This window comes from Neophocaena asiaeorientalis, unplaced genomic scaffold (assembly GCF_003031525.2).
Source record: "Neophocaena asiaeorientalis asiaeorientalis breed wild unplaced genomic scaffold, Neophocaena_asiaeorientalis_V1.1 scaffold419, whole genome shotgun sequence".
NCBI classification, from domain to species: Eukaryota; Metazoa; Chordata; class Mammalia; order Artiodactyla; family Phocoenidae; genus Neophocaena; species Neophocaena asiaeorientalis.
The window spans coordinates 39,662-61,215 of record NW_020171793.1 but is presented as its reverse complement, the minus strand read 5'-3'; the positions used below and the strand labels follow the sequence as shown (position 1 = coordinate 61,215).

General features: G+C 36.4%; 1 protein-coding gene across 2 annotated transcripts in view; it reads left to right on the top strand.

The window, feature by feature from the left end:
* The window catches only part of SLC71A2 (solute carrier family 71 member 2), an 83,862-nt gene extending 64,255 nt beyond the window's left edge, over positions 1–19,607 (top strand). The window contains exons 4-12 of one of the 2 annotated variants that reach the window (XM_024737415.1): positions 354–481; positions 2,244–2,358; positions 7,151–7,369; positions 8,997–9,110; positions 12,037–12,108; positions 13,520–13,632; positions 15,122–15,219; positions 16,980–17,122; positions 17,843–19,607. In XM_024737415.1, coding sequence (XP_024593183.1) covers positions 354–481; positions 2,244–2,358; positions 7,151–7,369; positions 8,997–9,110; positions 12,037–12,108; positions 13,520–13,632; positions 15,122–15,219; positions 16,980–17,122; positions 17,843–18,094 — 1,254 coding nt within the window. In that variant the 3' untranslated portion in view covers positions 18,095–19,607. The remainder of the gene's footprint in view (positions 1–353; positions 482–2,243; positions 2,359–7,150; positions 7,370–8,996; positions 9,111–12,036; positions 12,109–13,519; positions 13,633–15,121; positions 15,220–16,979; positions 17,123–17,842) is intronic. The other variant, XM_024737507.1, reaches the window with a different exon arrangement.
* Positions 19,608–21,554: the final 1,947 nt, after the last annotated feature.

Here is a 21,554-nt window from a genome sequence, read left to right as displayed (position 1 = left end):
CCAAAAAAAAAAAAAAAAAAAAAATGAATTAAGTGTCTGGCTCCTTTCCATACACTTGGTGTGTGTTCACGTTATGGGCCAACTGTGGGTGTATATATTTTACATCACCTCTCTTTTCCAGTTTCTCCCAGAAAATAAGCTCTTAACCCTTTCTTCCCCTCTCAAACAGCACGCTTAAAAATTTTGTTAGTTTGTTTTTTTTAATGACAGGTTATATTTAATGTTTCAAATTACTCTGTTTTGGAGCCACTGAAATGAATTGGAGCATTTAGAAATACATTTAGAAAATAAGAATTACAAGTAGTTGGGGGATCACATTATAAATCTCACCTTTGCTTCTGCTTTTTCTCCAGGGCCTGCTCTCTTTTCTGAGCGCCCCACTCATAGGTGCGCTGTCTGATGTGTGGGGAAGGAAGCCCTTTCTCCTCGGCACCGTCTTCTTCACCTGCTTCCCAATTCCACTGATGAGGATTAGTCCATGGTGAGTGGCTAGGTCCTCCATCATGACTGTCTGTTTTGGGTCACATGTGGACAGTACACCTGCAGTGTGCTTTTTAACCTTTGCAAAACAGTTGTACCTGTGTTTTCATTTGAACTCTTCGGTAATACTGAAAGCTAGTAGGCAGTTGCCATCATGCCCACTTAAGTTCTTCACTTAGGTGAAGAAATAGAAAGAAAAGATGTCTCTAAGGGCAGCTATTGTTGCCATGAGGTAAGTTACAAGATTAGGTCCTAGGAGGGGACAGACAATCCCTGTACTCACTCAGTTGTGGCTCATTTGACTTTGAAAATGTGTTGTTTTTGTCAGCTCATTGCTCTAGGGCACTGACATGAACATAGTTTATATCAAAAGGCAGGAGTCACTTTTGTGTGTACTGTATTAAGACCAATAACTTATTCTAAATCATAATGTGAATTTTAATTTGATCTCATTTTTTCATGATAAATAAGGAGAGAATAGTTAGCATGTTAACCAAGGCTATTTAGTTAATAAAAATGGGTTGGAATTTGCACCTGAGCAGTAACTTAGTTTTTCTGGAGTACAGAGGATGGTATTTTGGCCAAAATTCCTGTTGCTGAGATGCTATTCCTATGTGAAGAACATACTTTAGAATGGAGGGTTTTTGTGTTTCAGTTTTTTGGGTTTTTTTAAAAAATTCAATTAATAGTTTCGGAGGGGGGTGCTCATGTGAAAATACTCTCATTTGATTATTTGATAGAAATTTTAGGTCAACATTTGTCATGTTCCAAATGTGTTGGCTATCTATAATGAATCATTTTATTTCCTACCAGATAAATTTTTATAAAATACTTTTTGGTATTGAGTCTTTCTGTCCAAGAACAAGTCATGCTTTTCTGATGAATTAGGGTTTTTTTTAATGTCCTCTCAATACCTTAAAATTATTTTCTTCAGATCTTTAAATGATTTTACCTCTTCTCTTCCAGTTTTCATGCTGCTGCTTCTGCTACATGTGTAGACTAATGAATAATGTTAAATAAAAGTAATGATTATGGACCTATCTAGGACCTATCTACCTCATATATATGAAGGAAATATAATGTTTCATCATTGAGTATTAAGCTGCCTTTTGGGTTTAAAAATACTTGTTCCTATTTTATTTAGAGATTTTCTTTTTTAAAATCAAGGTTGAATGTCAAATTTTATTTGATGCCTTTTGCATCAGTGGAGATCATTTGAATTTTCTTCTTAGATCTACCAGCATGATGAAGCATATTAGTAGACTTCTAATATTGAAACATCCTTACCTCCTAGGATTAAACCCTACTTTTTGTTCTGTGAGATTCTGTTTGCTAATATTTTAACTAGATTTTTTAAGCATCTATGCATATGATAGAAATTTTTTGTCTTAATTACATTAATTTTTAAAATGCTTCCTGCTTTTGTGTATATGTATTATTCTTAGCTAAAGCTAGGAAGTTTAGAAATTTTTAATTTCTGTTCTGGCTACCTTTAAAAGTATAACTTTACTGCATACCCTTACTCTTTCATTTTTTTAAACTGCATTTACTGAAACCCCTTGAACAATGACAAAATTAGTATGTTTCTCCTTCCTCTCCATCTTGATTATAATTTTATTAGTTGTCCTCTATATCTTTAAATATACATGTATTTTTTAAATTTATTTGTTGGTTTATAGTCTTTACATGATATCTTTGGCTTTGGTTATAAAAGTGTGTATACACTACTTCTCTCATGGGTGTTTAAAATAATCTTTTTATAGGTGGTATTTTGCAATGATTTCCATGTCTGGAGTCTTCTCAGTCACGTTCTCTGTGATATTTGCCTATGTAGCTGATGTTACTCAGGAGCATGAGCGAAGTACTGCTTATGGATGGGTAAGATAATAGATTGTTTTTTAATCAGAGAAATAATGGACATTCTACTAAAAATTCACTGGAAAGTGAGATTTTATTAAAATAGTGTTAAATATTGACTTATGTAAAAGAAAATCCAAAGCAATTGAAATGAAAAAGGAGACTTATGAGAAGTTAAAAATAGCAAGATAGAAATTGCTAGTAATTTATTTTCTGGTTTTAGTGTTGGAAGATTGGCAGGATGTGTTGAGTTGTCAGTTGCAAAGTTTTTTTAAAGTTGGTTTGATTTGTTTCTTGTTAGCTAATCTCTTGAGGAAACATGACAGTAAACAAGTGCTAGGATCATAGGTCTCTGTGTACCTAATTAGAATTGGAGAGGTGATAAAACCTCAGCCATGTTAATCCATTGTTACTGTATTGCTAGTTGTGTGACTCAGGCACTTATTTGGGACATGGTACTACAGAAAAAGGACTACATTCATTCAGCAAATAATTGCTGAGTGTAAAACAAAAGTTATAGGAGAACTTTTTTGGGTAATTGACAATCATTTCTAATTTTCTTAGGCAAGATAATGGCACTGTGGTTACATAGGAGAAGAAAGACCTGTAGAAGATGGCAGGCTGAAGCCATTTAGGTCAGAGTGTCACAACTCTGAAAATTACTTAAGTGGTTCAAGGGGAAAAGATGACAGGCGAGCATTTGTGGGTATGTGTTCAGTGTGTGAACCTCTTGGGGTAATTGGGTGTGGACAGGAAAAATGTTCCCTTCTTCCCTTTTAGGTTCTTTGGCCAGCATAATAATTAAATTGACGTAAGACAGATTAACAGGAGAAAAACAAATTTAATTTCATTTGTATGGGAGTCCCACAAAGATATGAGATACTCAAGGAAAGTCAGGCAATTGAGGCTTATATACCATCCTGAGCTAAGGAGAAAGAGGGTAGGGGTCTGGGGCTTCAAAGGGAAGGAAGACAATTCACAGGAAGATGAGAGCAAATATCTGGTAAACAAATGTTTGCCATTCCATGCAGATAAGTCTGATATAAAAAGTTATCTTTACTATTTGCTCTCTTCCTGGCATAGGCCTCCTGTCTAAATTCTTTTAGGCTGTTAAGGGAAAGGTAAAAAGCTTTTCCTGAGTCTCCTGGGTCTTAATTGCCTTCAGCTAAAAACAATCTACATGCCAAAGTGGCACATTTTGGGGTGGCTTATTCTGCTCCCCTTCAGTGTGCAGTGTGCTCTTCTCTCCACCCTCATGAAGCTGTTGTGCAAAGCAGTCGTACTTAGGAAAGATTTCAGAGAGAGAGAGAGTTCTGGAACCAAAGTGATCATGACTTAGTTCCCCTGTCTCCAGCTCAGTTCTTCATCTGTAAAATGGCAATTATAATAATGGCTGTTCGTAGGTATGTTGAGAGAAGTTAGTGAGAGGAGCGCCCTACTGAAGTGTGCCCTCAGCCAGCATGTAAGGCTTCCTGGACTTGGTCACAGGACCCAGGATTTGGCCAGTGGCTAACCTTTACATTTACCTCTACATGTCAGATGTTGAGATGACAAACCTGAAAAAAGTAAAAGAAAAAAAGCTTGCAGGCTAACTTACAGATATAGGAGGATTTATTGCCAGTTAATTATAGGATTGTCAATCAAGTCTAGCTGAAATTCTAAGAAGCATTTTGAGATCTGTTAAAGAATATATATGTATATCTTCCTTACTGAAACTCCTCCAGTAAACAAAGAAAAGTGGTATTTTCTTTCAATGGCTGCAATAATGAATTTAAGTTAATGCTCATTGAGAGACTGTTGTGGTGAAGTCATCCTTTAGATTTACTCACCGCTGTCGTATTGAGTGTTAAAGAGGGATTTTAGATAAATACACAAACTAAGCAAGTAGGCTGCTTTAAGTTTTAAGAAAGATGCAACATTTTACATAGAATTTCATGGGGCCATAGATTCTCAGAAACTCATTCAACAAATATTTATTGAGCAATGTAACTAATCAAATAAAACAATTAGGAAACCACTGCTGCTCCCTGTCCCCTTCTGATATTTGAAATTTGGTGACTAACCTTTTTATTTTCATTTCCATATTCCACATGATTAAATTGGCTCTCAGAGTATTCATTATTAAATATTTTAATAACAGATTTTTTCCCACTAAATTCCTGTTGTTTCTCACTATTACTACATGTATATAATAATTATGTTTTACTTTTTGCATACTTGGAAGAAATTAAACTGATCTTTAAGTGTTATACCTGCTTCAATGGACCACTAAGGGAATGGAGGGAGGAAGATTAGGGTATTATAGGTGGGCATTAGTAGACAGAGAGATGGGAGGAGGAAATCCTGAGCACTGTAGGACCTAAACAAATTGGGCTGTGTTAGGAGGAGGGGATAGGCCTGCCCCTCTGTGTCTGAGAGCATTTGCCTTGCGGTACCATCTAAGTCAAGTTATGAAGCTTTCAGGTCTTCAGATACATAGACTTGTAAATAATAATGCTCATGTCTTTTTCATGGTTTGCAAGACTTAAAGATTCTCATTAAGATTTCTGCCTTTGGTAATTTCTCCATGGCAGTGTACAAATGTTTGAATTATGGAAATACCAGAAAATAGAGCACTTCTCCCTTAGAGCAGTGTTGCAGGATACATCACATGGATGGGAAAGATGAATTTAAAAGTTTACCATGGTTTGGAGTGCATCATTTATTGATAATGAGCATTAATCTCATAATCAATCATTCTTTATCCCTCTTGTTTATATCTGAAGTAGTTACTGTATCCCCTTCAAATTTGTGGGGAGCTTAGTAAAGAAGGCAGTCATTTTCTATTCAAAACTGATGTATCGTGTATTCTTATATATTAAATTATTGTTACATAGATAATAATTTAATTCCATTGTTCTTTTTTTTTTGCGGTATGTGGGCCTCTCACTGTTGTGGTCTCTCCCGTTGCGGAGCACAGGCTCTGGACATGCAGGCTCAGTGGCCATGGCTCATGGGCCCAGCCGCTCCGCGGCATGTGGGATCCTCCTGGACCGGGGCACGAACCCGTGTCCCCTGCATCGGCAGGTGGACTCTCAACCACTGCGCCACCAGGGAAGCCCAATTCCATTGTTCTTAATGACCAAATCTTGAGTTATTGAACAGTCTTTATCTTAGAAAATGTCCAATTGGCTAGAATAGAATTATGATAGAATTAGAAATGTCTTTGACAAATAACGAAATAAATGATTGAGTGTTTTCTTCTGTATACTCCATGATCTTTAGATTCTTTACACTTGGAATGCTGTGGAATTATAGAAGCAGTTTTAGCTGAAATTTAGGTCTAAGTCTGACTGTGCATTTTAGTGAGAAAGATTAATTTGAGAAATTGGAAAATGGCTTCCAGTTCTTGCTCATCTATGTGAACTTAAGACATATATTGTTTCTTTATTTGTACATTGAGTTGTAGAATATCTTCTCAATTTACATACAGTAATTTGATAAGGATTAAGTAGTGGAAAACTGTTATGAATAAATGAATGAATGACCCATTTTGTGCAGGTATGATGTTGTTAGTACTAGCACCTGAGGACCCTGCAGCAGTGCTTCCGTAGCACGTGAGGATGCTGCAGGAGCGCTCACATAGCTGTTTGCATGTCATTGCAATTTATAATATAAAGTTACATGATTGTCTTGATCTTCTTAAATAAAATGAAAAACCCTGAAGGGCAGGAGCTCTGTCTTCTTATTTATTTGGCACATAGTAGATGCTCAATAAATATTGAACCAGGGAATTCCTGTTCCCCAAATTAGAATTCTCTATATTCCCTTTTTTTCTCCAGAAATTTTTTTACTTTTGGCTTTTATAATATTTTTAGTATAATACTAATTTCCAATACGTTGTATTATCACATTCAGTTGGGGGGTGATGGATGAAGAAAAAATGTTATTGGCTACCCAGGAGTCGTAATTTCAATCATAGATAATGATTTCTGTAGTTTCTGTTAAAATCCATTAGAAGTTTAAATAACCAACTTATTATAAATGTGCTTTTGACACTCAGTCTGGTTATAATTTGGAGACTGCCCATTTAAGCTTCTGAACATTCAGATTACATTTCAGAATAAAGGGAGCTTTCTACGTGCTTGTAGGAAAGCAGTGTGAAGAAGCTTCACATGGATTCAAGTTGCAAGGGTGATCAGTTGAGTCAGTGGTTTCTGGTATTACGTGGAGGTTGGGGATGACAGCATGACAAAAGTCCCTAGCCTGGGGATTTCTCCATTTAAAAAGCTTTGACATCTCCCTCAACAAATCTTTTTGGATTTTTTGTTGTTGTTATAGCTTTTTCTAAGATTACCAGAGATTTTTCCCCCTCTCAGTGCTAATGAAATGGTGAAACAGTACATGTTTTTGGAAGATGAAATCAAGCCTAGTCTCTGAGTAATTTGTAGATTTTATCATCAACCCTGCAGAAATTTATTTCATACCTTTCTCTCTACATCCCCATTCCCCAAATAAAGAAGATTAAAACATGTATATTTTATTTATGGGGAAGGTTTTACAATTTTTATTTCTAACAAATCATTATTTTGTATTCTTGTAGCTTTCTAGAATAACTCCACTTAGTTAATAGCTTATGAACAAGTCCTTAAAACAAAATTACTTTCATTCTTTTTCATTCTTAAAAGTTGTGTGCAACACAATCCTTTTGTCTTTTTAAAGCCAGGGATGGATGGCTTTAGGTATGTACCTGTGGGAACCTGGATGAGAACAGGAATATAGCTGTGCACCTGCAGCAGATGGGACCCTGGGTGAGAGTGTGCTTTTTCCATAGGTCTCAGCCACATTTGCAGCCAGTCTGGTCAGCAGCCCAGCCATTGGAGCATACCTGTCCGCCAGTTATGGAGACAGCCTTGTTGTGCTGGTGGCCACAGTGGTGGCTCTTCTGGACATCTGCTTCATCTTATTGGCTGTTCCAGAATCTTTGCCAGAGAAAATGAGACCTCTTTCCTGGGGAGCTCAGATTTCTTGGAAACAAGCAGACCCTTTTGCGGTAAATAAAAACATGAAAACATTTACTTTCCTAAATATCTTTCTAAGCCATGCAAATAAAAGAACATTCCTGCAGCCTCAAGCATCCTAGCAGTTGTTGATCTATTTTTTTTCTCCAGTAAAAACAGAAAAAATGTATTTGCAAGTAAGGGACTGAGGTAGACTGTATACCAAGGAATATATAGAATTGCTACTTCTTAAGTCAAACGTGGTTATCCTGTGGGAAGAGACAAGAAATGTCCAGTTTATCCCTGATGAAGACTTGGGAAGGAAGGTATTTTTTCTTTTTGCATAGTTGTTTTCATCCTTCTTTTAACAAAATAAATGAAAGTGGCCATTTGAAGCGGTTGTTTCGATTCACTTCAATTCAAAAAGGTTAAATGCATTTGGACCGACTAAAGTAGTTATTATCTAAGTTGTTAGTATACACCCATGTTGAACAGAGGCTTTGAACTTGTCTTTTGCTGATTGAATAGAGTCTTTGTTTTCTCTTTTGTCATGGGGGAATCCCATTAACAACTAGAAAAAGTACTGAGAAGAATCTTCTCTCCCCACCTTCTCTGGTTTGAAATTGTTCTTGAAGAAAATATGTGCGGAAAAATATAACCAGAGATTTGATATTTGCATTCTTCCCTTAAGTTTACCTTTTAGGAAAAATACATATAAAAAAACTAACTCATGAGAAATTCTTTTCTAAAAAGCTCCCTCATTGTATGACCTGGGGACCCTGCTCATTCTGTTTGTGCTGTAATGTCAGATATCAAGAAATAGGTGTGGAGAAAAGGAAACCAGGAGTGGAGCCAGTCAGACCTCCCACCTTGTCAAGCTACACAGAGAAATTCCTCTGTGAAGTGGAACTATTGTGGCTTACTTTTCAGGGCTGTTATGAGGATTGCAGTGAATGTATATAAATTAACCAGTCTAGTGTCTGGTATATAGCAAGGTCCCAATAGACATTAGCTACTTTTGCTTTTAATTATATGAAGGTTACAGTTACGATCACCTAGAATGCACTGCAGAACTCTACACTCTGTAGACAACTTTTGGTGCACCTTTTGGTCTACTCAAATATCCTGTGTAGAGAGGAGTATAGGATTTTGGACAAGGTTGTAACATTCAAAAAGTTGTTACTGGTCAGAGAATCTTGTCGTCACTGACCCCATGGCTGGAGCATACTTTTTCGTCTACCAATTTTAAAGGCAAATTTAATGCTAACATTTAAAAATACAGAGTAAATTTATGTATAATGAAAACACTGTACTGTTTATGGCTTTAAAGGAGTTGTATTATGAATGAAAGAGAGAGATGAGATTTTCTTAAAAGGTTCTGGAGCAGTGTTTTTTCAGGGTCTGTTCATAGGACATTCAGGGTCTGTTTCAGGATGTGAACCAATATTGTTAACAAAGAGAGAAAGCTGTAATATTTGAAACATACCTCTGAAATTAGGACTTGTAACCTCCTTAAAGAGATGGTGATAGATTTAATGTTAAGGCTCAATTCCTTTTATAATCCATTCATCTTTTGTTATCCACCTTAATAGATCAAAACAGTACAGCCAATATCCCAGAATATCAGTGACATCAGTATCTATTTGCTTTTTATATGTTTCTGTTTCTGCTTATTCCTAGTCACTGAAGAAAGTTGGAAAAGATTCTACCGTCTTACTAATCTGCATCACCGTTTTTCTTTCATACCTTCCTGAGGCTGGACAGTATTCAAGTTTTTTCCTCTATCTCAGGCAGGTGAGTAGTGAGTGCCTAGTAGCTTTTGAACATGAGGAAAACCAGAGATTGGGATCTGGCTAGAGGTGTTTTGTGGGAAAACACTGTAGAGAAAAAAAATGTGTTAACTTGCTTCTAGTTATAAATGTAGGTGCTGACATATAATTAGTAGTCAGGAGACCTTTAGTGCAGTAATTTTAAAAACACAATAAAATGTTTACTGTGGAAAAAATTTCTTTGAGAGTTATACAGAAAGAGAATTAGTAAAAACAAAATTTATTAAATCTTTAATAATACCCATTAAATTTCACAGAGAGGTAAAGTTTATTTCAGAAGTGCCCTGACCCCTGGGTCTGATCACAGCCAGCTTGCTTAGCCATCTGTAGTAGGCCATAGCTCAACACCACTGTAGACTTCAAGGTGGCTCACAAACAATAACCAAAATAATCTTTTCTCCCTTCTGATTTTTCTCTTTAAAAATTTACACTTTGGGCTTCCCTGGTGGCGCAGTGGTTGAGAGTCCGCCTGCCGATGCAGGGGACGCGGGTTCGTGCCCCGGTCTGGGAAGATCCCACATGCCGCGGAGCGGCTGGGCCCGTGAGCCATGGCCGCTGAGCCTGCGCGTCCGGAGCCTGTGCTCCACAACGGGACAGGCCACAACAGTGAGAGGCCCGCGTACCGCACAAAAAAAAATTATACTTTGTCCTCCCCAAAAGGCAATTGACTTACAGCAATTAAAAAAAAAAGTTCCCTTTTCCAACTGTTGTTTTAGGTCTCTGGGATTGCTAAGACCTGAGTTGCCTTCCATTGCAATCCTGTCTTGGTCTTTTACTGATTTCACTAGAAGTCCTCCTCCTAATGGTTTACTCCACTTTGTCAGAGCAAGCCTCCTCCTAAGATAAATTCCTCTATTTTTTAGAGATATTTTTAAATAAAATTTGTTAAATTCTCCATTCTCATAGTTTTCCTGAGAGTATGAGACTATAATATTTTATATGGTGGCACGTTTAAGTAAAACTTTTTTCAAGCAGTTTTATTTTTGCTTTGCTCATTATGGTGGGTGGATGCTGGAGATTCGGACGGAAGAGTGGTGAGATAGTGTGGTTAATGTAGAAAATTATATATGCATATATTAAATTACATTAAATTTGCATTTAATATAGAAAATAATGTAGGAAAAATGGGAAAGTCCAAGGAAGAAAGTGAAAAAACATGTCTCCTTTTCAAAGTGTTCAACATAGAGTTCCCAGCAAATCTATTTCTAGGTATATAGCCAAGAGAATTGAAAACATATACCTATACAAAAACTCTTACACAAATTATTATTCATAGTAGCCAAAAAGTAGAAACAACCCATATGCCTATTAACTGATGAAATGGATCAACAAATGTGAAATATCTATACAATGGAATGTTATTATTTGGCAGTAAAAAGCAATGAAGCACTGATACACACTACAACATGGGTGAACTTTGAAAACATTATAAGTGAAAGAAGCCAGACCATATATAGTATGATTCCATTTGTATGAAATGCTCAGAATAAATAAGTCCATAGAGATAGAAAGTAGATTACTGGCTAGGTGGTAGAGTAGGCTGGGGGAATGGGAATCCTAAGGGGTTATGATGTTTCTTTGAGGAGTGATAAGAGCTTTTAAAATTGATCGTGGTGATAATTCCCAACTCTGTGAATATAAAACTAAAACCATTGAATTGTACACTTGTAATGGGTTAATTGTATGGTATTTTAATTCTGTCTCAATAAAGCTGTTTTAAAAAGTATATTTACGGGGGGTGTGGGGAAGGATGGACTGGGAGTTTGGGGTTAGTAGATGCAAACTATTACATATAGAATGGATGGACAACAGGGTCCTACTGTATAGCACAAAGAACTATATATTCAGTGTCCTGGGATAAACCGTAATGGAAAAGAATATAAAAGAGAATGTATATTATGCATAACTGAGTCACTTTGCTGTATAGCAGAAACTGATGCATTTTAAATCAACAATACTTCAATTAAAATATATATATATATTTACAAATTAGACTGAGAAATAGATTCCAATTTTTAAAAATTGCATTTGATTAGAGAGTAATAGGATATTATTAATGTCAGCAGCACTGGTTTGGGAACCAGAGGTTCTAGCTCTAACCCTTTTTATTAGCTAGTTGTGTAACTTGAAGCAAGACGGTCATTTATGAAATGTGAAGATTGTATACAATAATTTTTAAAGCTTTTTTTGGAATTTTATAAAGTTTCAATAGATAGGGCAAATAAAAACTTGATATATAAAACTTAAAAGTTTTAGTAGGCATTTCGGAGCTGCTGTTAAGATTAAGAGGCTTAGAAATCATTACCAGCTAACTTTGGCTGCTCATTAGAATTAGAATCACCATGGAAGCTTTTTAAAACATACCTGTGTCTGGGCCCAGAGAGTCTGATTTAATTGGTCTCAAGTGGATTCCAGCATCTCATTTCTCCTCTCTCCCTTCTTCTCTTCTCCCCTTCTCTGTTGCTCACATGATTTTAATGTGCAGCCAAAGTTGAGAGCCACTGACTTTGCCAGTGAGCATACTCTGTGTTGGCAGCATCAAAAATCGAATCATTTTCTTCATGTTCTCTCCAACGCTTGATAATGTTATGTTTGTCTCTTGGTGGGTTGCAGATGGGGATGGATATGAAAAAAATAGGTAGGCCTACAATAGAAAATATTATCTTAATACTTAATATTTGTTAAATTAAGTTGTGCCACTTATAATGATTTCTTATGACAGATTTAGATATAAATTATTGGTTAAATAGGTTCAACTTTGAGCACTGCCTAATTTGCCATTGTCAAGGTTTTATGAACTTTCCTCAACTATTTTATTCTATGGCTTTAATGGAACATAACATTCCTTATTTTTATAATATCTGTATTACAAAGTGTTTTCATTTCCACAGGTCATAGGTTTTGGATCTGTTAAAATTGCAGCATTCATAGCTATGGTAGGAATTCTTTCTATTGTGGCTCAGGTGAGTGTTATTTTACTCATCCTTTTTTTTTTTAGTGTTTTTAATCTGAAGTAACTGTAGATTCATAGGAAGCTGCAAAGAAATATTCATGGAGATCTCCTGCACCACTACCTCAGTTCCCCTCCTCCTCTGCCATGGCAACATCTTGTGTCCTGTGGTACAATATCAAACCCAGTAAACTGACAATGGATACAGACCATAGAGTTATTCCATTTTTAATAGAATCTTAAGGTTATGATTTAGGAGGAATTTAACACAACTTTTCAATACTTTGTAGAGCATGTGTTGTTACCTCTAATGGATCAATTCAGCAAATAGAAATTTGCTTTTACAACCACCAGCCACAATCTAACTCCAGTATTGCAAAATTAACCAGAAAAATGTTTCAATATTATTTTAATATTGAAAAGTAATGAAGGTGAAAAGCAGAAATGAAATTTTGTAACTATTACAATCCTTGGTATCCCCAGGACTGAAGAAATGGTGGTAAGTCAGTATGTTAGGATATATGTAATGAGTAAAGAGTATTTATTAAACGTTTCCCCATCTATTATAGGACCACAAAAGACAGGGCATATGTGCTTTAAATTAATTCATTGATATGCTTAGGTGCATTCACTATATCATATGGGACTATTATAAGGCTATTTTCCTGGAACAGCTATATGCTGCTTTTAAAGCATGGTAGGCCAGGTGGAGCATTCTTCTGTGATAACTCTTTCAAAGAGAAATGAGAAGCCTGCAAAACTGCTTTGCCCAAATATTAGAATTGACAAGGCTTATAGGAATGCATCAAACCAAGGGTCTTTTATTTTTTTTAACTGTATCAGCAAATGTAAATTATGTTAAACTTTCAAGTTGCTTATGATTTTTATATTAACTCTGGTTAGTCAGTTAGCCCAGATTCACCTTTTATCCTATGCCTTTTCAGGCTATATCACCTAAGTTTTTAGTAGAGTATATATTTGTTAAAATCACATTTGTATCAGTCCAACTTTGTGAAACTGTTAACCCCCACCAAAATCCCACATACTCTGTAAATGTTCATCAGGGGTTTGCTATTCACTGGTGGTTAAATTATTGGCATTTCTCCAAAGAGACAGAGGCATTTTCTTCTCAATCACAGTAACTGTTGAACAGCTGTGATGACCTTTTGGGACGTGATAAGCACCAGATAAACAGGTTTCTGGGGAGGAGGCCGAAGGCCCTGAGCCCAGGTTAGTCTGGGAAGGCCCCGAAGTTTCACCCCTTTTGAGCTACATCAGTACTGCACGGCCTCCAAGGTCTTAGGTCAGGTGGTCTGCCATTTTGAGATTCTTGGTCACCATTAATGGGCTTCCCCACAGAACTTGCATCAGATCTTGTGCTTGTGTTCATATGATTACTCAGGATTATCCCCTTTGCTTTGCAGACGGTCTTTCTTACCATCTTGATGAGGTCATTGGGGAATAAGAACACCGTTCTCCTTGGTTTGGGTTTTCAGATGTTCCAGTTAGCCTGGTACGGTTTTGGATCTCAGGCATGGTAAGCCTCTCCCATAGATTCTTATGAACTAATAGATGTATCTTTTAGAGGAGCTCGAATTAGTTGAGTGTGATGTGAAGGAAGCAGGACTTATTTTACTGGCATAGTGTATTCAACATTTCAAAAACTGTTTAGACTTAATTTGGGGAAGGGTAGAGCTGGTAATTTAGGATTATTTGGATAGATTGCCTTCACCTCAGCAGGCTTTCAGTGAGTTGTTACTTCTTCCAACCCTCCAAAAAAAGTTTTATGCCTAATTTTTAAACACATTTGTCAATTTTTGGAGACAACACATTATAGGCAAAAACAAAACAAGAAGACAAGGAAAAATGACTGATTATGGTGGGATTTATTACTATCATTAGCTGAGTGACTTTGGACAGTGACATAACCTTTATAATACAAAGCATATGAGTTAGATGAACACTGAGATCTCCTCCAGAATCTTGTATATCCTGATCAGTTATTACTCCTAATGTATTAGATTCCCATTAAGAGGAAGGAAGGTCAAATTAAGCCCTGTGGAATAAGAAGAAATAAAAAGAAATTTGAGTGCTATTTTGTTGTGTGGCAAGTTTCCCTATGTGCTTGGCTACCAAATACTAGAGTCCATATCTCCGTTTTAGATATTTGAGTTGGTCCCCATTTTGCAGTCATAAATGGATGACACAATTTAGAAGAAATGGAAATGCTTTAGGTGATCAGTGGTTGATTCTTTTTGTTCTTGGAAATCTTAATTTCAGTCCCATGAACTTTGGTTCAGTAGCTGATTCAGTCAAACTCATGCTACCTTAGAAAGATTCTGTCGACCTAAAGGGTTTTTCCTTTTAAGTAAGGACGTGCATGTCATCCCCAAGAGAGTCTGGCCAAGCAGGTTTTAAGCCCAGTTGGGGTCTCACTTTGCTCACACTCAACGCCTAATACTGACACACATGTAGGTCCCTTTCATTGAGAAAAAAACAAAGGTCTAAAGGAAGCACACTTGGAAGTCTGCAGGATGTCATCCTGAACTTCAGGTCTCTGAAGTGTTATGTGCCACCAACTTTTTCTGTAGGTGACACACAACACTTTATTGAGGGGTAGAAAACTGAGCAGCTCAAAGACAGTATGGAGGTGAGCCTTTGAGAAGTACAAAGAAAACAGTGGAAAATTCGTAGTGAAAATGTGGTATTTATAGGAACAAGAAATCCTTTTGTATTTCATTGAGCTTGCATCTAAATACGGTAATAGGGAAACTAGGAAGAAGAACAGATTTGACAGAGGTAAAATAAAGAAATGAAACTTTCCCAGCCCGTGAAGTGATCAGTATAAACAGATGCATAACCTTCTAGGTTAAAAAAAAAATCCATTTTTAAAGAGGAATAAAATAAATGCAACTTAACACAAGAAAACAGAAAGCATTTAGTGCTTTTGCCATTGATTGTACTCTGAACAGCAAGCTCATTGGGGCTGGCCTGCTCCCTGACCGCAGCCTGTCCTGTCATTGCAGGATGATGTGGGCAGCAGGGACCGTGGCCGCCATGTCCAGCATCACATTTCCAGCAGTCAGTGCCCTCGTCTCTCGGAATGCAGAGTCAGATCAGCAAGGTGAGGTCACTGTTTTCCTCCTTCAACGGAGACGTACCTGCCATAAGCATGAGCAACTCTGAACCTCTCTTCACATCAACAAAGCAAGAGGTTACAGCCATGTGGTCCCTGCTCAACAATCATACCTATTTACTTTGGCAAATAGGAAAATTCTGTTTTCCTTCCTGCTTTGATCTTTGATCATATTTTTGAAATCTGGACTCAGCAGGTCAGAATACTAAGACAACTATCCATTTTCTCTTTTCAGTTTTGACTCCTCTTTTATTTGTCACCGTTAGAATTTACTAGACTTTAATCGACTTTAATCATATTTTAACAGACTAGTTAGTAAAACAATGAGTTCTTTATTTAATCACTGAAATTTCTTTAATTTGGAATCACTCAACGTCCATTACTCAATTTAGGAAATGATTCTTTGAGTGGATAAAGAAAAATAAATTGAGTAGTTCTTGATAATTGGATGCAGAGTGAGAGACAAAATTAAGATGACTGTGTAGAGTAGCACTCTGTCTAGACGCTTACTTCATCCTTCTTGTGCCTCTGGCTTCCCTATCAAGCAGTTCCTACTGCCAAAATTAGTCCTTTTCTTTCACCATCACTTAATGGCTTACCTGACTATAGTCAGAAAGTAGTGAATTTTAGAAGAAAAAAATTTTAATGCCTTAGAGATATTTCTAAAGTTTCAATAAAAAACTAGATTGGAAAAGCTAGTTTATTCATTGCAGCTATTTTTCTGCATCAGAAATTAGCCATCTTATTCATATCTACTTTTTTTTTAATCTTTTTTTTTTTTTTAACAGTAGGTCCTTGTTGGTTATCTATTTTAAATATAGCAGTATCATTTGAAGACCACAAATTCTGTGTGTTACCCTGGTTATATTAACTTAGCTGACTGCATCCTTGGGGAGGTGTTGTGCTTGAAGTAAAGGCATGAGCTATCTGTGAAGGATGGGCATTGCCTTGGCATCTAAGAGACACTATCCTATCTCTCAGGGCATGAATTTTCTTTGACTTTTTTTATGCTTACATGTATTAATACAGATGTTTCTAAATGTCAGCATATAAACTTATTAGAACACACTGTATTAGGTTGAATTATATTTGACCATTTTTGATTTACAGAAACATTCATCTCATGATTCAAGCTAATTTTTGACCTGCCACATTAGATACCAGAGATATCTAGAAATTAGCACTTGGATTTTTCAGTAGAGGTGTACAGGGAGATGGACCTGGAGTATGGAGGTCACTGTGAGGAACAGAATCTGTCTGAAGGTGCTGGGAGCACACAGCATCAGGACCTCTGTGGACTCACACATGGGCAGGGATACAAGAGGCAAAGGGCAGATTTTTATTGTGAAAGTGCCATTAAATGAGTAGAAAAGGAAACTCTCAATCCACAGAAAAGTGTAAATTGCCTATAAATGGAGAATATTAAAACTTTTTTATTATTCCCTGATTATAGGAAGATCTGCTGTTAGGGAATTCAGCCTCAAAAGGATTTTAGAAACATCACTGTCATTTCATACCCTATAGATCATTGAGTGAGGACAACATTAAAAGGACATAGAAAACCAAGGAAACATTTGTGCAATGAATGAAAATATGATGGGTAAAGTCCCTAAAATCTCCTTTCCACAGCCCAGACTACTCAGTCCAGCAGAAGCAGTATTTCATATTAGTAAGAAAGTACTGTTAAGTCTCCAGTCTTGAGACGCTTATCTGAGAAGACTGGCTCCCTTCTCTTTTTTCTGACTTAGGAGTTGCCCAGGGTATCATAACTGGAATAAGAGGACTGTGTAATGGCCTGGGGCCAGCCCTGTATGGCTTCATATTCTACATGTTCCACGTGGAACTGACTGAGTTGGAACTGGAATTGAATTCTAACAATGCTGCCCTGCAGGTAATTTGGTAATAAGTCTAGGTTTACAATAGCAGTTGTGTCTGATTATAGCAAAATCTTCTGACCTTAAATTTGGAAAGTGTTCTTATTTTTATAATACTATTGTATTTGACAGTAGTAAGTGCTATGTTCATTGCTTCCTGGGACTAGGGAGGGATCATTTCAGTGATGTAATATCTTATGTAAAAGATTTGTCTTTACTTTGTTCAGATTCTGTTTTCACCTATATAATTATTCTGATCAGAATGCTGTCCTCTGGTGAAGCTCAGGCCAGATAAAAGATGAAATGACCTAAAATTCCAGCTAGAATTTGAGCTAGAGTGCTTTTTCTACTATTTATTTGCTATTACTTCCCTCCTTCCAAGCTATATTTAATATAGATTTCTATACAAAATTGGAATTACTGTTCATGTACATAGTTCATGATCTCAGGTCACAGGGCAGGATTAGAGATAAATAACTTGTTTACATGTTTACATGTTTACATGTTTGGTTAAGCTGTTGGAAAGTTTGGTTAAGCTGTTGGAAAGTGGTGCACAAAGCAGTGATTAGTTGCCCTCCATCATATTCCAGATGCCAGGCTCTGTTAGAATTTGCTATGACACTTAATGAACATTTGCTTATGAGAAAATAACGCACTTTTCAGTGGTGTGCTTTTTTGGGGTCGTCCAGGACTAATTTTGACTAACCAAATCTTCATTTGTTTCCCACACCCATCAGGGAGCTGTCATCCCAGGCCCACCGTTTTTATTTGGGGCATGTATAGTTCTTATGTCTTTTCTGGTTGCCTTATTCATCCCTGAATACAGTAAAGGCAGTGGAATTAAAAAACATAGCAACAGCATCAGCGGCAGCCTGACCAACACAATAGAACGAGGCAGTGATGAAGACATTGAGCCACTACTGCAGGACAGCAGCATCTGGGAGCTCTCTTCCTTCGAGGAGCCTGGGAATCAATGCACTGAACTATAAACTGCAGAAACTAGAATTCTGTAGACTCCATCTCTGAGAGCCATGGAGGAGCCACACCACACTGGAGACTTCATGGTGCTGGAGGGGAGATGCTAGTGGCATGCTTCAGGCCGAGTTTGAGAAGTAACCACCTCCATCCCTCATCTCCCGCCCCTTTCTCCTCCTGTTCCTTTTCTGCCATTCTGTTTCTTTCTCTTTATATGTTAGAACAAGTTAAGGTTTGAAATACTTTTCTGCAAATAATATGCAACTCTCAAAGTTATCTGGAGTCCACACTTCAAAACTCAGAAAAAGTCATCTCTGGTAGAAAGGATGACTTTCCTTTAATAACTCCAGAGTAAGAGTGACCATGTCCTTTTCAGTAGAAGGTGCAGGATTATAGTACAACTGCCTTCTCTGGCAAAATTTGAGATAAAGAATCCCATATTTTCTTCCCTCCTGTTTCTCTGAACTGTGCCCGTTTAGCCCATAGGTGTTTATGAGTGGCTGCTCAGTATCAGGGATCTATTGCCTTTGTTCAAAGGTCAAGCAAATAACTAGTCTTACTCTCCTTTCCTTATCTCTACTTCCTATTCTTGGCTAGAATGAAATTCAGCATATACACATCTGGACAGTAATAATATTGATTAGTGATAACCTTTACCGGGTGAAGGAAATTTTTTTAATAAATTTAAATCATGAAGAACTAGCAATTCAGATTCCTGGGCCTAATGTTTTGGTTAGATCCAAGGTGATTTTACAGAAGAAAAACATACATCAGCCATTCTGGTGGCAACATAGAAATTGGAGGGTGCTTGTAAGAAAGTTTTCAACAATGTAAACATTCCTAGGTGAGAATGAAAGTTAGTAACTGGATACCAGTGGAGTTTATATCCAAGTTTAGACTCATGTAATGCATTCTTACTATATTTGCTCCCACCCACATCTCCTGTGTCTTACTTTTCAGTGTTTCTCATTCATCACACCCCTGCCTTAACTGCTCTATGTAGGCATTTGTTTTCAGTCAGTCTTTATTTTCATCTATGTATCTGCCACTTGAATCTCATGGGAATATGCACAGTAAATTCCTTTCTAAAATATGATGGTTTAAGAAGCTCAGTTTCAAAATAAGTGTCTTGCTAATTTTTCGAGATGTTTTATGGACAAAGAAAACTTTAGATTATATGTGTTTTCCTGCACCAGTAGGTGGACCATTAACTAGGGCCCATCTTTAACACAGCACTCCTTTGAAAGTTTTATAGGTATGAAATATATGTAGATATTCATAAGGAGTTTTAATTTTTTTTTGATGGGGTGCTATGTAAATCTTGTATTTATAAATGTAATGAAGGTATTGACAGAAAAAAATATATACAACTTTTATAAAGGATTGTGTACTGACTGAATACATTTAAAAGAAAATATATTTTGAAACCTGTTCTGCTGCGAACAAAGATAACATATCTTTTTACTATGCTGTTGGTTTTTAAGTTAAGCTTCCTAATGCATAATAAATTTGCAATGGATACTTTTATGTCTTTTGTGTTTCTTTACAGTGAACAGTACCATTGATCTTTGCGTTCTCCTTTGGGTGACTTTCAACTGAAATAAGTTTTTAGTCTTTAAGCTAATGAAGAAGATATGTGTATTTTCAAAATAAGTTTCATTTCAAAATCTCCCTTCAAAAAGTTGTGATCTTCAAAAAGAGATCACAACTTTTTTTTTTTTTTTTTAAAGCAGGGATACAAACATACTTGTACACCCATGTTTATTAGCAGCATCATTCACAGCAACCAAAAGGTGGAAGCAACCCAAGTGTCCATTGTTGGATGAATGGATAAAGAAAATATGGTATATATTATACATAAATGGAATATTATTTGGCCTTTAAAAGGAACGAAATTCTGACATATGCTACAATGTGGATGAACCTTGAAGATATTATGCTAAGTGAAATAAGGCAGTCACATGACAAATACTATATGGTTCAACTTATATGAAATATCTAGTCAAATTCATACAGAAAGTAGAATAGTGGTGGCAGGACTAATGGGAAAGGGAAGTGGGAAGTTATTATTTAATGGGTAGAGTTTCAGTTTTGCAGGTAAAGTTCTGGAGATGGATGGTGAGGATGGTTGCACAACAATGTAAATGTACTTAATGCCACTGAACTACTTAAAAATGGTTTAAATGATCCATTTTATGTTAGGTATATTTTGCCACAATTTTTAAAAGATGCTCTCGTGGAGTCTTTGTTCTTTACTACTGCTTATCAAAATTGTAGTTTGGTTTCTTTTTTTTTTTTTTTAACCCAGTATAACAAATGTCACTTTTAAAAATTAGGTAGATTTTTAAAATTGAGATAAAATTAACCATTTTAACCATTCCAAAGTGTACAATTCAGTGGTTTTTAGTTTATTCACAAGTTTGTACAGCTATTATCTAATTCCAGAACATTTCCATCATCCCAAAAGAGAAACCCCATACCCATTAGCAATCACTACCAATTCCCCCTATCCCCATCCCCTGGAAACCGGTAATATACTTTATGTCTATAGATTTGCCTATTTTGGACATTTCATATAAATGGAATCATACAGTATGTGACCTTTTGTGTCTGGCTTCTTTCACATAGCATGTTTTCAAGGTTCATCTATGTTGTAGCATGTGTCAATTTTTATTCCTTTTTAAGGCTGAATATTCCATTGTGTGGCATATACCACATTTTCTTTATTTAGTTAATTGATAATGTATCAATCAAATGTCAGTTGGCATTTGGATTGTTTCCACTTTTACCTTATTATGAATAATGCTGCTGTAAACATTCTTGTCTAAGTTTTTGTGTGAACATGTCCTCCTAGGTGTATGTCAGGGAGTAGAGTTGCTAGGTCATGTAGTAACTATGATTAGCCATCTGAGGAACTGACATAGAGCTGCACATTTTACATTCCCATCAGTAATGTAAGAGGGCTTCAATTTCTCTGTATCCTTGCCAACATTTATTATTTTCTGTTTTGTTGTTGTTTATAGACATCCTAGTGAGTTTAGAGTGGTATCTCACTGGTTTTGATTTGCATTTCCCTTATGATGATGTTGAGCATCTTTTTGTGCTTATTTGCCATTTATATCTTTTCTTTGGAGAAATGTCTATTCAAGTCCTTTGCCTATTTTTGAATCAAGATGTTTGTTCTCGTTGAGTTGTATGAGTTCTTTATATATTCTGGACACTAGACTCTTACCAGATGTATGATTTGCAAATATTTTCTCCCATTCTGTGGGTTGGCTTTTCTGTTTCTTTATGGTGTCCTTTGATGCACAAAAGTTTGTGTTAATTAGGTCCGATTTATCAGCTTTTTTTCTTTTCGGTGTTTTGTATGGTGTCATATCTAAGAATCTGTTATCAAATCCAAAGTAATGAATTTATCCGTATGTTTTCTTTTTTCACACATCTTAAAAGTTACCATTTTAACCACTTTAAAAG